The sequence below is a fragment of the Verruconis gallopava genome (genome assembly GCF_000836295.1).
Source record: "Verruconis gallopava strain CBS 43764 unplaced genomic scaffold supercont1.3, whole genome shotgun sequence".
Lineage (NCBI taxonomy): Eukaryota > Fungi > Ascomycota > Dothideomycetes > Venturiales > Sympoventuriaceae > Verruconis > Verruconis gallopava.
The window spans coordinates 753,677-766,395 of record NW_015622139.1 but is presented as its reverse complement, the minus strand read 5'-3'; the positions used below and the strand labels follow the sequence as shown (position 1 = coordinate 766,395).

The 12,719-nt window shown below is 51.1% G+C and overlaps 7 protein-coding genes across 7 annotated transcripts; 4 read left to right on the top strand and 3 right to left on the bottom strand.

Annotated features, from left to right (window-relative positions):
* The first annotated feature begins 54 nt into the window (after positions 1-54).
* PV09_01218 (uncharacterized protein) lies at positions 55-721 on the top strand. The gene is made up of 2 exons (XM_016354074.1): positions 55-246; positions 295-721. Exons 1-2 carry the CDS (start codon positions 192-194, stop codon positions 585-587), a joined length of 348 nt encoding a protein of 115 aa, XP_016218169.1. The 5' UTR covers positions 55-191; the 3' UTR covers positions 588-721.
* Positions 598-2,625, bottom strand: PV09_01217 (uncharacterized protein). Its single transcript, XM_016354073.1, has 2 exons — positions 1,910-2,625; positions 598-1,744 (listed from the first exon to the last, which is right to left on the bottom strand). Exons 1-2 carry the CDS (start codon positions 2,068-2,070, stop codon positions 781-783), a joined length of 1,125 nt encoding a protein of 374 aa, XP_016218168.1. The 5' UTR covers positions 2,071-2,625; the 3' UTR covers positions 598-780.
* A 172-nt stretch (positions 2,626-2,797) lies between these two features.
* PV09_01216 (uncharacterized protein) lies at positions 2,798-4,553 on the top strand. Its single transcript, XM_016354072.1, has 4 exons — positions 2,798-3,028; positions 3,088-3,257; positions 3,311-3,592; positions 3,645-4,553. The coding sequence occupies exons 1-4, from the start codon at positions 2,923-2,925 to the stop codon at positions 4,230-4,232; spliced, it is 1,146 nt and encodes a 381-aa protein (XP_016218167.1). The 5' UTR covers positions 2,798-2,922; the 3' UTR covers positions 4,233-4,553.
* Positions 4,238-7,062, bottom strand: PV09_01215 (uncharacterized protein). The gene has a single exon (XM_016354071.1). It carries the CDS (start codon positions 7,003-7,005, stop codon positions 4,474-4,476), a length of 2,532 nt encoding a protein of 843 aa, XP_016218166.1. The 5' UTR covers positions 7,006-7,062; the 3' UTR covers positions 4,238-4,473.
* A 103-nt stretch (positions 7,063-7,165) lies between these two features.
* PV09_01214 (uncharacterized protein) lies at positions 7,166-9,073 on the top strand. The gene is made up of 6 exons (XM_016354070.1): positions 7,166-7,448; positions 7,508-7,555; positions 7,620-7,763; positions 7,819-8,105; positions 8,155-8,218; positions 8,271-9,073. The coding sequence occupies exons 1-6, from the start codon at positions 7,284-7,286 to the stop codon at positions 8,676-8,678; spliced, it is 1,116 nt and encodes a 371-aa protein (XP_016218165.1). The 5' UTR covers positions 7,166-7,283; the 3' UTR covers positions 8,679-9,073.
* Positions 9,074-9,092: 19 nt separating this feature from the next.
* On the top strand, positions 9,093-10,787 carry PV09_01213 (uncharacterized protein). The gene is made up of 3 exons (XM_016354069.1): positions 9,093-9,448; positions 9,502-9,960; positions 10,020-10,787. Exons 1-3 carry the CDS (start codon positions 9,277-9,279, stop codon positions 10,625-10,627), a joined length of 1,239 nt encoding a protein of 412 aa, XP_016218164.1. The 5' UTR covers positions 9,093-9,276; the 3' UTR covers positions 10,628-10,787.
* PV09_01212 (uncharacterized protein) lies at positions 10,512-12,631 on the bottom strand. The gene is made up of 4 exons (XM_016354068.1): positions 11,832-12,631; positions 11,507-11,769; positions 11,266-11,450; positions 10,512-11,210 (listed from the first exon to the last, which is right to left on the bottom strand). The coding sequence occupies exons 1-4, from the start codon at positions 12,187-12,189 to the stop codon at positions 10,886-10,888; spliced, it is 1,131 nt and encodes a 376-aa protein (XP_016218163.1). The 5' UTR covers positions 12,190-12,631; the 3' UTR covers positions 10,512-10,885.
* Between the last annotated feature and the right edge of the window lie 88 nt (positions 12,632-12,719).

The window sequence follows — 12,719 nt, the reverse complement described above, 5'->3', positions numbered from 1 at the left end:
GCACAGATGGTGGTCAAAGTCGAAGGCTCGGGAAACGGAACATTCACACGACGACATCGTCTTTGCACAAGAACATCAATTCGGCAGATTCTGCGCATCTATAAAGCCAACTTGGTTTCTGTATACAGTCGATCGTCTTTGCGGCCCTAAGCTCTCCCCAGTACATCATTCGAGCCTTTCGATAATCCAAGATGGCTCTCGCCGTGTACAGACAGCTGCTGCGATCCACAAGGATAGCCTTCAATGGTACAACAATCAAGCTTTTATTTCTATGCTGTTCTAAACGAATGACAGGTGACACTCGGATGCTACTTTCTGCCCGCAAACTCGCCCGCGAGGGCTTCGAGGCCAACCGCTCTCTTAGCAACCCAGAGGAGATTCAGAACGCCATCCAACATGCCAAAGACGTTGGTATAATACTGAAGCAGAACGTGGTTCAAGGCAAATACGATGAGGCAAACCAGAGATATAAGCTCAACATTCATGAGCACATTGAGAGGGGGGACAACGAAACAATTAAAAATCCGCCACCCATCATTCGCGGGAGGAATACGTTGAAAAATGCCAAAGTTGGCTCGTTATCATGATACTGAGTCTGGGAATTGGTGTATCTGTGTTCATATTGTATAAAATAACTAGTGATACCCCAAGCATCAATGAATGCTAAGAAATATTCCCGATACCATTCAAATCTACATGAACAACCTATGCTGGTATACAATTCCGACCCTTTTTGGTACGCCCATATGATATCAATATATGCATTTTGTCGACATAGAATCAGTTTCCTGCCAGTGCTGCATATTGGACGTCTTCTTCACCCGGTGGCTTACTTGGTACCAAAGAGTCGAGATCCTCTGCGGGTGTTGCCTCAATGGCATTCTCACCAGTCGGTCCCTGCAATCTATGTGAAGAAAGTGGAGCGACTGCTCTACCAGCCTTTGCATTCTCGATTCGCTGCTCCCTGTCCAGCGTATCAAGTGGCTTTGGCTTTCCCCATTGCACCCTCAGCGGAACTCCCTTTACAACAGCTCGTCCCTGGCATGCTTCCGCAGCAGCTTCTGCCCCCTGCCTTGTTGCAAAATTGACAAACGCTGAGTGCGCTCTATGCGAACAGACGAGCGAGCGCAGTGTGCCGAACTTGGTAAAGAACGTCCGTATCTCATGCTCGGGAAGATCGTCCTCCACGCCGGTGACAAAGAGTGATGTGATATTTTTGTCGGCAGGCGGTGCAATATCTTCTGGCCGTATCGGCACGGATCCTCTAAATCCCCCTCTAACGCCCCCTCGTCCACCTCGCGAGTTTCCACGTGCCGCCACCGCTCCAGCCAACTTTGCATCTCGCGATCTCACAGGCCCGGTGCCTGCAGGCGGTAAAGCTTTCATCCCTGCAGAAGGACTAGCCGCTCCCTCGCTTTCAGCTTCAAGTTCTAAGCGCCGTTGCTTTTTATAGTAGGGTTCGCTCGCGGCTAATCTTCTTAAGAGATCATGTGCTTTTTCGTTCGTCTTGTTGAATTCCTCGGAAACACCCGATTCCTCTAGCAGCTTCTCATTCTGCTGCGCGTGATACTGCTTGTTGATATCGCTGTTGGGGCCACTGACCATCTTTAAGGCTGTGTCTCTGATAACAATGGGCAATCCGAATTGGAGATCAAGCATGCAATGCTGACAGCAGTTCTTCGTCCGTGCACATGTTAAACAGATGATTGTTCTTTTTTGTCGACTTGTTCGGTCTGTCTTCCATCTATTCTGCATTAGCTTCTGGTTTGGTCAAAGGAAATATGAATCTTTTTAAGACCAAAAATAGCAAAAAGACACGGAACCAAATAGCTATCAATCGAAGCTTAAGAATAGCCCAGAACGTCTCGTAAATATGCTGAGAGTATGCTCGCAGGTCGTGAGTACTTACCTAAACAAGGTGAAAGGTCGGCTGCAGATCTTGCATTCGGCACCGTGGCTTTCCTTCAGCATTTGCATGAATTGCTGGTTCTCGCCAAGGCATGTCTCGCACACAGAAGGCATATCTGTTTCCTCCCATCCCGCTCTGTTCACATCGAGTTTCGGAGCCATAATTTCGACTGTGGCGCTACGCAGCGCAAGCCGCTTGCGCTATCTAAAGCGACTTTTAATTTGAACGGAATACTGGGATCTGTATCCGGTGCTGGTACGAGATCGTTTCTATGACCGTGTCTGAACGAGACGAACGAAATAGTGGGTTTACCGGCCCGGATCAAGTCGTATCCGACCAAGATGCGTTCAGATCCTCGTTTGTCTAGATATGAGGTTCAGTTTCCCTCCCGTCCGTTCAAGTCGTAGCTTTAGCTTCGCATAAGTTGCTTAGAATGCGTACATGGCACAGTTGGCTCCAGAAGTAGGCGTTGAGATCCCTTGGGCTGGTTGATAATCAAGTGAAAGTTCTGGCCTAACTTACAGGCAGGGTAATGGTCACGTGACTACGCTAAGCGGAATTGGGAAAATTCTTGTGCTGCGCCTCGATATTTGCCCTCGAGCTGATACACGCTGCTTTCAAGACGCTGTATCAGCACTGTCAGCAAGTAAAATCGAAGAAGCATGAAGAATTATATCCAGGGCCGTGGCAGAGGCGTGGTAGGCGTGGCACAGTCGAGCAAGGAGTAATAACATAAAGTTAACACGGACACTGAAGCGCAGGTTGGAGTGGGCAGCTGGGTGGCGTTGTACAGCTGTTTCCGAGCCAATGAGAACAGCGCAGCTTGGCCGGAGGACGGATGTTTGGTTGATCCCTGGAACTAGCACGTATTGGGATCTTGAAATGTCCAAGTCCAATCTCCGCGTTGAAAACAGTTGAGACCGCCTTTTGCTAATATTGCTTGATCTTGTCCACTTCAAATCCCTTTCAATTGCTTCCTGAATCCAGTCGGCTGCATTCACTGACCCGCCAAAATGCCTATCGCTCTTGAGAAGGAAGACCACCAGCGCGATCTGGACTTTCGAAATGCGCTACATGGCAAGACAGCGACGAAGGAAGCCGGTATTCGCTCCATGATAGGTATGAGCTCTCTGGCATCTATGCCTTACATCGCTGCGGAGGCTGATGAAATCGAGCAGGCAAGGGCAGTGAGGCGCAGAAACTTGCTGTGCAGGACTATTTCAAGCACTTTGACAACAAGAGCTCCGCAGAGGAGACGGAGGCCGACCGCAAGGCACGCAGAGACGAGTACGCCACCCTTACCAGACACTACTACAACCTTGCCACGGATCTGTACGAGTATGGCTGGGTATGTATCCTTAATATATCGGAGTCTGCGATTGCGGCTGAACGTGCACCTAGGGCGGCTCGTTCCACTTCTGCAGGTTCGCGTACGGCGAACCCTTCAGACAAGCTATCGCACGTCACGAGCACTACCTTGCACACCAGATAGGAATCAAGGAGAATATGACCGTTCTTGACGTCGGATGCGGCGTAGGTGGCCCGGCCCGTGAAATTGTTAAGTTCACCGGTGCAAATGTGGTCGGCCTGAACAACAACGACTATCAGATTGAACGTGCAACTCACTACGCACACAAGGAAGGTCTGGCTGACAAACTCAAGTTCGTCAAGGGTGACTTCATGGTGAGTGTTCCATCTCCAGTGCGCGATTCATGCCGCTGATGAAGACTTTTAGCAAATGACCTTCCCAGATAATTCCTTTGATGCTGTGTACGCTATCGAAGCCACTGTCCACGCTCCCTCCCTGGAAGGTATCTACTCAGAAATCTTTCGCGTCCTTAAGCCAGGTGGCACTTTTGGTGTGTACGAGTGGCTCATGACTGATGCATACGACAACGACAACCCTCATCATCGGGAGATCCGTCTCGGTATTGAGCAAGGTGACGGTATCTCCAACATGGAGAAGGTCGAAGTTGCGCTTGCTGCAATGAAGGCCGCCGGTTTCGAACTCATCCTGAACGAGGATCTTGCTGATGAAGAGCACGAGAAGAGGGACTATGCGCCATGGTATTGGCCATTGAGCGGCGAGCTCAAGTACATCGGCAGCGTGTTCGATTTTTTCACCGTTGTAAGGATGACGCACACGGCGAGGTGGACTATCCACCGTCTGCTAGGTCTTGGCGAGAAGATCGGTATCATTCCACACGGTACAGCCAAGACGGCCGATTCGCTGGCTCTGGCTGCGGACTGCCTCGTCGCAGGTGGCAAGGAGAAGCTGTTCACGCCTATGTATCTGATGGTTGGCAGGAAGCCAAAGGCATAGTCACTGGGTTGTCTCTTTTTGTCCGATTTCTCGTTTCCCGTGGTTTCATATGACTTTGTATTTTTTCGCAATCTCTTGCCTAGCTTAAACTATTATAATGTCGTCCGCATCGGGAGCAGCGAGAGCATGGCGCAGGTATGGTGGAGCCGATCTAAATACAGGGTGGTTGTAGTAGCATTAGGATACCTCGTCATACTTATCATTGGAACTTCCCTTCCTCCAAAATAACTGTAGCAGAGCTCTATTCCTCATCAGCTTGGTTGGCGACAAGGCATGTTGCCAAGGCTTTATAGCAAACGACAAGTAACTCGTCTTTTATCACGCTTTCTCGCGTTTGTAATGACTTGGACGCAACTTCAGCGTCCCTAAAAGACAGAGACCATTCCTCAGGAAAATCCCAACGACTTTGGACCTGCTCGTTGGAGGGCCCTTGTAATTTATCTCGATCATAACATGGGAGTTTATCCCAATCAAAATCAGCTATTTTGCGAATGTTAAGCGCCCACATAGCCATCTTGCTTGAGACGAGATCGCAGATCCATGCGTATTTCAAATCGAATTCCAAAAATGTGGCTAGCTTTCGCATGTTCAAGCCGGCCCTCACCTGGACCTGGACCGCAAACCGGAGCCATTTACGATCCTCCTCTAATATTCCAAGTGTGTTGGTCAGAGCGTAGAGCATCACATCGAGCTTCTCTGGTGCGATATTCTTTAGAGCGTGAGCCTGGTCGGAACTGACATCTTCAGGATCGATGTTAAGGACATGGCAGGCAAGAAAATAGTAGAAAAAACAGAGCCATAATGGTATTGCCGGATGCATAGCCTTCGGTTCTTCCAGCAGATAGCATTGCAGTTGAACTGCAAAGCTCGCCTGATTTGGTGTTGTTTCAATTGCTGCCATAGCGGACTGACACAGGCTTGAGTACACCAGATCTAGATATTGCTGTGAAACTACGATTTCAGACCACAGGTGCATGCCGAATGGATCGGAAGCATTCTCGTTCAAACGGTTGGCACCATCGACTACCGCAGGATGGTTCACGTAGGAAGAACTTGAAGGTAAAATGTATCTCAAAGCAAGAGTCCCTTCGCGACTGAGCAATGCGAATGCAAACGTATCTGGCATTGATAGGTGCAAAAGTACAGAGCCAGAATCCAGAATGATGATTCTATGGTCTCCCAGGGGTATCGACATGATGTGGTTCAGCCAAAACCCCATGCATTGATCCAGATCTTTCGGTATCGAGAGATTCCAAGCCTTGCCGTATTCGTGCATCAGCACAACGGCCCAGCCAAGCAAAGTCAATGTGTGTTCATGCTTTTTCCTGCGCAGGATAGGGAAACAGCATGACACAAGGTTGCTCTGCTTCAACAAACTTGGATATTGTATTGGCTCGCCCCAAGTGGCACATGCAATGACATCTCCCGGTCTTGCAGTCGCTGGAACCAATAGCAGGGGTGGGCATCGATCCATAATCCCATCTTTTGGCTGGAATCTTACAATCTTGAAAGTTGTGTCGGCTGCAAGTGCGGCCGGCATTAGTTGTTGCAATTTTTGTCTCAAAAAGGCCTCTTCTTTGAAACTTGGGAAATACATTCTGGCAGTTGCTTCCATACGCACTTCATTCGTGAGATCTTCACAGGGTCCGTACTCTCCGTGAGATAGTGTGAATGTGTAGAGGAGCTGTAATCTGTGCATAACGCCAGCATGCTGGTCTTCTGCACCCTGCACGTGAGAATTTACCATCTCTGCATATATTTCATTGGGATTGATCTCCAGGCCCTGGAGTGTCATTGCTTCTGCTACATCTTGCAGTCCTCGGAGCACGTTGAGTCTATCCTGTCCTTTTGAGTGCTTCCAACAGAAATCATGGATAATACGAAATAATTGCAAAGTCTTGATGTTGTAATTGGGCACAATCAATCGTGCGGGATCTTCCGTTGGAAGGAGCGAAAGTAAAGCATACACTTTGTCCCGAGGGTCAGTGCAGCGAAGTTGCCTGTAGACTGTGAGCAGCGATAAAAGAGTTGAGCTGCCTGGCGAATTCGCTGGAGGTGACTCGCCGCGAACTCGTGCTGCACGGCTTCTGCACAAACTAGCCAACCTTGCAGATTGACCAGATCGGTACTCTGCGGCAGCATTCTGCGCTCTTGATCCCGAACCTGCCGTATTCTTTAACGCGGCTGAAATTGTATCCCAGCTCAGAGTATCTAAGCCGGAAAGAAGCAATATCTTTGACGCGAGGACTAGCTCTTGTGTGATCCACAGACGGCTGAAGTAAGTCAAGGAATCAAGTTCTTGCAATACCACGTCCGACTTGGATTGAACGTCCTTCTTCAAACTTGACTCAAGGCGTGACAAAACATCGCTGGAGCCGATGCAAGCCGCAACACAAGAGGCGTTTGAGTAAATCTTACCCATCAAAGCTACTTGCAAGGTCTTCTCGCGGTCATCGCCCTGATTGATACAAATTGAATCAATCCAAATAGCAGGCGAAGAGACCCCATAGTAGTGCCGAACTTGCCAAAGAGCATACCAGCAATGCATTCCCACTTCAAAGATATGACCATTTATTCTAAGCCGCAGAGATGGCGCACTTGGGCCCCATGTGTATGAAATAGCCGTATACTCTGGCCATGCATCGAAGCAGTCATGAACCTTTAATGTATAGCAAGGCAAGCCATCATCGAAGCCGGCAGTCAGATCACTGGTCAGAAGCCTGATCTGTCGTTCTGGCGACTTGAGAGAACAGTTAGCAAATAAAGTATGCATGCCGGTTGCCAACGGTTAACATTAGGCGCCGAAGTAAAGGAAAAAGAAGAAAGGCTTATCAGAAATTGGGAATGATGGGAGTACGGAGGACATGGTGACGAAGTTCTATAAATGGTAAGGTCGCTTGGACCCCTAAGCTTTGAAGCTTGTTGGGGATTTGCCCAAAGCTCACCAGCAGAAAAGATCCATGCGACGCATCTCTCTCGCGAACCATTGAACACCCTTTCACACCTCCACTCCGCTCCCTCATTTACTTCCTCTTCAATTCAATTGTCGTCATGTCCTCGGTCCGCCTCCTCCGGCCGGCAGTGCGCCTCCTTACGCCATCGCGTTCGGTGATTACTCGCAATGCCCCCCGAGCACTACCCATCCAGTCTCGGAGAACATACGCATCATCAGGAACCAAGGAGATGACGGTGCGAGAAGCTCTCAACGAAGCAATGGTAATATGAGTTCGATATCGACGAAAATTCTCCATTCATGAGCTGACATAGCGGAACAGGCGGAAGAAATGGAGGCAAATCCTAAAGTTTTCATATTAGGTGAAGAAGTACGACTGCACCCTCATGATAAGACAATCGTCGAAGTTCAGGTTCAGAACTAAAAAATATCAGGTCGCCCAATACAACGGCGCATACAAGGTTACTAAGGGACTGCTGGACCGCTTCGGCGAAAAGAGGGTCATTGATACGCCGATCACCGAGTCGGGTTTTGCAGGTTTGGCTGTCGGTGCAGCATTGGCGGGCCTACATCCTATTGTGAGACCCCTTGTCATGCCACCAAGATGTCCAAAGGGCTGACTGGACGACGCAGTGCGAGTTCATGACTTTCAACTTCGCTATGCAAGCCATCGACCAGATCATTAACTCCGCCGCAAAGACGCACTACATGTCTGGTGGTATCCAGCCATGCAACGTCACCTTCCGTGGTCCTAATGGCTTTGCTGCCGGTGTTGCGGCACAGCATTCACAAGACTACACTGCTTGGTACGGCGGCATTCCGGGGCTGAAGGTTGTCAGCCCATGGAGTTCTGAAGATGCAAAAGGTCTGTTGAAGGCTGCGATAAGAGACCCGAACCCGGTCGTGGTGCTTGAGAACGAGTATGTCACTCCCTGCTCAGGAAGACGGTAACATTAACACAAAATGCAGGCTGCTTTACGGTCAATCGTTCCCCATGAGCGAAGAGGCACAGAGAGACGACTTTGTCATTCCAGTATGAGAACTCACCTGTGGGAGACGAACTCATTTCACTAAACAAGTAATAGTTCGGTAAAGCGAAGATTGAACGCCCCGGCAAGGACCTAACCATCGTCACACTCTCACGCTGCGTGGGACAGTCTCTCACAGCCGCTCAGCAGCTCAAGGACAAGTACGGAGTTGAGGCGGAAGTCATCAATCTACGCTCTATTAAGCCCATGGATGTTGAGGCTATCATCAAATCTGTTAAGAAGACTGGTCGTCTGATGGCGGTCGAGTCCGGCTTCCCTTCATTTGGTGTTGGTGCTGAGCTGATTGCGTTGGCTGTGGAGTATGGCTTCGATTACCTGCAGGCACCACCTGTACGAGTGACCGGCGCCGAGGTCCCAACACCTTACGCGCAGAAATTGGAGGAAATGAGCTTCCCGACTGAGAGCTTGATCGCGGATTACGCGGCGAAGTTGCTAAAGGTGTAAGATGAATCCAATAGAAGTGCGACGAAGAAAAAGTTTGGATTTTTGAGACAGATAGCAACGGAGCTTGCATCTTTGGCGCAGTTTTCATTTGTGTGTAAAATCTTCTCAGGAAATCCGGATTTCTAGGTAGCGAGCGGTGGGTGTCATGTCTCATGGATAGAGCAAACGGGTGTAGGTCTAGTTTAATCGAGGGCGTCATCGCGTTGAGAACCCAGTGTCACAGGACGGTTATGATGTCGTCCGACTCTATTCCATCCAACGTTTATACGAACATGTTATCAGAAGCGAGCCAGATTAATCATGTTCTGTTTATCCCGGCATTTATTTCCTCAAACAAAAAGCTCAGTCAATGTTCACGTGCCTTTCGTCATAGCGACCGCAGAGTACGGTATTATAAAGCTCACTGTTTGATCAAGTACAATCGAAGGCTCCGCTTTCCGCACGCCGACTATGATCATATCTCACTGGGCTACATAAAAGTACGTCGACGGACGAGAATCTCTTGTTCACCAGTCCTGTACAAAAATCTGCTCCGACAGGGATCCACTGCACAAGCGACGAGTTTAGACAATCTCTACTTTACCTGCTCTCGGCTGAGATGGCTTCGTCAAATACAATCATCGTTGGAAGCGGCATCATAGGCTTGTCAACGGCGTACTACCTCTCCAAGTCACCCAGCACACAAGCGCAAAGCATTCATCTCGTCGACTCGTCGCAGGAGTTATTTCAGTGCGCGTCGGGTCTTGCAGGAGGGTTCTTGGCCGCAGACTGTACGACTGAGGCCCGTCCCACGACGTCAATCTGTATTAACGATCTCTGAAAGGGTTCGCGCCCGCTGCCTCTGCGCTGGGAGCGCTGTCGTTTAAGCTGCACCGAGAGCTGGCAGAGAAACATGACGGACGAGAGAAGTGGGGTTATTCTCCCAGCGTTTCGGTGTCGTACGCGATATCCAGGAGCAACAAAGTCAAGACTGTCCGGAGTCCGAATTGGGTCGTAGACCATGCGTCGTGCGCGACCGCAGCAGGCTGTCCTGAACCTGGCGATGGAGAAGGTCCGACGTGGCTGACTCGCTACGAAGGGGACGACCTCGAAAGGCTGAGCAAAGGTACCACGACTGCTCAGATAGATCCAAAGAAGCTGTGTGAGTGGCTGTTGGACCAGTGCGTTCGGAGAGGTGTGCAGCTACACCAGCCAGCAAGCGTTCTCAGCGTCAGCAAGGACGCGAGGGACGAGCTGGCAGGCGTACGCATCCTGAGCGCGAAAGACGGGACGGAAACGGACAGTACGTCGCGAGCAAAGTTGAGCAACCATGGCAAGAGGCTCGGCTCACGCAGAACGTAGTTCCATGTTCGAGGATCGTCGTCACCGCGGGGCCGTGGACGCCCAGCGTGTTCCGCACTCTGTTCCCACGCTCCAACACGGTGCTTCCCATCACGCCTCTGGCCGGCCACTCGCTGCTTCTGCGCTCTCCACGCTGGACGAGCGGCGAGGCGGACGCCCACGCCGTGTTCTGCACCGACTCGCCCGGATTCCAACCGGAGTTCTTCTCGCGCACCTGCGGAGAGATCTGGTTTGGCGGATTGAACAACAGTGCTATTCCCTTGCCTCCGAGTGCTGACAAAGCCCAGCCGGATCCAGACGCAGTAAAGCAGCTTGTGCATATGGCGAAACAACTGCTTGGTGTGCCGGGGAAGGACGACTTGCAAGTGGTAAGGGAGGCGTTGTGCTTCAGACCCGTTACGCCAAGCGGACTGCCCATCGTCAGCCGGGTTCCGGACGAGACGCTGGGCGACGGGCTGAAGACCAGAGGTGGTGGCCAAGGCGGCGTGTTCGTCTCTGCTGGTCACGGTCCATGGGGCATAGCCCTCTCTCTGGGGACGGGGAAGATACTCTCCGAATTGGTCGAAGGGTTTGAGCCGTCGTGTAAAATCGATCAGCTGGTCTTGTAGACATTGCGACAAAAGGGTGCTTTACTTGTTTAGTCTTTTACGCTTCTACACACAAAGCGGGTATCTGTGCCTATCTCATACACTTCCAGATGTCCCGACATGACCAGCATCCCGAACCCAGATCTAAGCAGAAAACAAAATTTCATGACCAATACCATCGTCCCACTATCCTCAACGCCGAGCAGTCAGAGCCAGAGTACACGTGCTTGAACGATGAACGTTTTCAAGATGGAGGGGAAAAAAGACATTCGAAGGCGACTAGAATTTGCCGGTAGGTCCTTGAGCATAAGAGGTATGTTGTGGTACCGTATTGGCGCTCTTCGAGAAGCCGCCGTTCAACATCTGCATTCTGTACTCATTGAACTCCGCCTGTTCCTTCTCCCACTGCGCATCAGCGATGGCCTTCTCCTTCTTGCCCTTGCGCGCCTGGACAACACAGCACACGAGCAGGGCAGCCAAGAGCACGCCAGCGGCCGAGATGGCACCGATTACGATACCAGATTTGGCACCAGTGGTCAACCTGTCCCACAGGCCGGTGACGCCATGCTTTTGGTAGATTTCGTTGAGGATAGTTGAATTGCCGCTAAGTGTCCCCGTTAGAGCTGATCTCAACCAGCGAAAGCTAACTTCAAACTTACGCAGTGGCTTTGATAGACTGCCATGAGCCTGACATGTCGGAGTATGTGTACTGCTTGCCGGTGCTAAAGTCGGTAACATTGACCGACTTGACCATCATCGTGTATATGTCCTTGTAGTCGGTGATGCCGCCAGCCCATTGGATCACACCCTCGGGCTGCTTGGGGTCACCACCTGCCCAGATACCCTGGTCCATGTTAATTTGTGGATTATGAAGAAGTGGAGTCGTGCAGAACAACGCACCAATCTGACGGTCATGGGGGTCTGTGGATAATTGTAGCCGTTGAGAGTACCATTGCCATCATAATCCAGCGACCTGACCATCTGGCCGTCAATCCACCATTGAAGTTGCTCGGCCGTCCAGTGGACGGTGTAGTTATGCCAGCTGTTCTGCGGATCGTCGACGGGATAGTAGATTGCACGATTGTACGTGGTGGTGTTGCCCTTGCCGAAAAAGTTGGTCTCGACGTGGGTGGTGTTGCCGCCCATCCATTCCCAATCGATTTCTACGGTGGTGTCAGTGGACCGCACTTTCCGATTGCGTACCGCATTGGACGGCGAGACTCACCGTCTAGATCGTCGGACTCCAGCACGATGCTGCTGATAATGCCGGTTCCCGATGCAGCTTTCAGAATCACGGACACGCTTCCGAACATGATGTAGAATTGCGATTGGATCGTCGGGGACTGCCCTCGTTCGCTGATTGTAAACTCTGCGCCGTTGCTCGTGTAGCTCATGGGCCCGGCTGTGGTGTTCCACACGGCTGGATCGACCTTCTGCGTCATGTCGAAGCTGGCAAAGCCACCCAGGGCGGGATCGGGAGGGCACGTCTTGTTCAAAGGGTTACAGTATGTCCAAGTCTGAGCCACGGCGTGTTGGACGGCAGCAAAGACAGTCATTGCTGCCAGAAGGATTCGAGCGGCCATTGTGACGGTTGACTTGTGGCTGGATCGAGGGCAAAAGCTGGGAAGCGGCACTGCCGTCGAGGATGAGAGGGCAAGGAGCGACTTTGCGACAATGCTCAGGGCGTGGATTTAAAAAAAAAAAAGATAATGAGCGACAATTGCTGGATGCAGCCAACAGAGAAAGAAAAGGAGTGAAGCGGCGCAGCCCGTCGACGGCAGAGAGCACCTTAGCAGACGAAGAAGCGAGTGGTGAAGAAGGAAAAGGGAAGACGGTGACAGGAAAGGAGCGTGAAGATCTTCAGACCTCTCATTTTGAGCCTGGCCAAGTCTGAGATTGAGGCGCGTTTCAGTGACGGTTTTGTCCAAGGAGAGACAAGACCCGGTCGGCTGATAGTGGTTTGCTTCGCTAGTCAGGAACAGGAAGCCGTTGGGCCCGGCCTCGACCACTCAGGGGCGGCATCGTGCAGCCGCTGGTGTAATGCGACGCCCAATCGGGCTTGAGATGCAGCCGTGCTTGGCGCATCTCCGAACGAGGGGCGAGGGAGGTGATG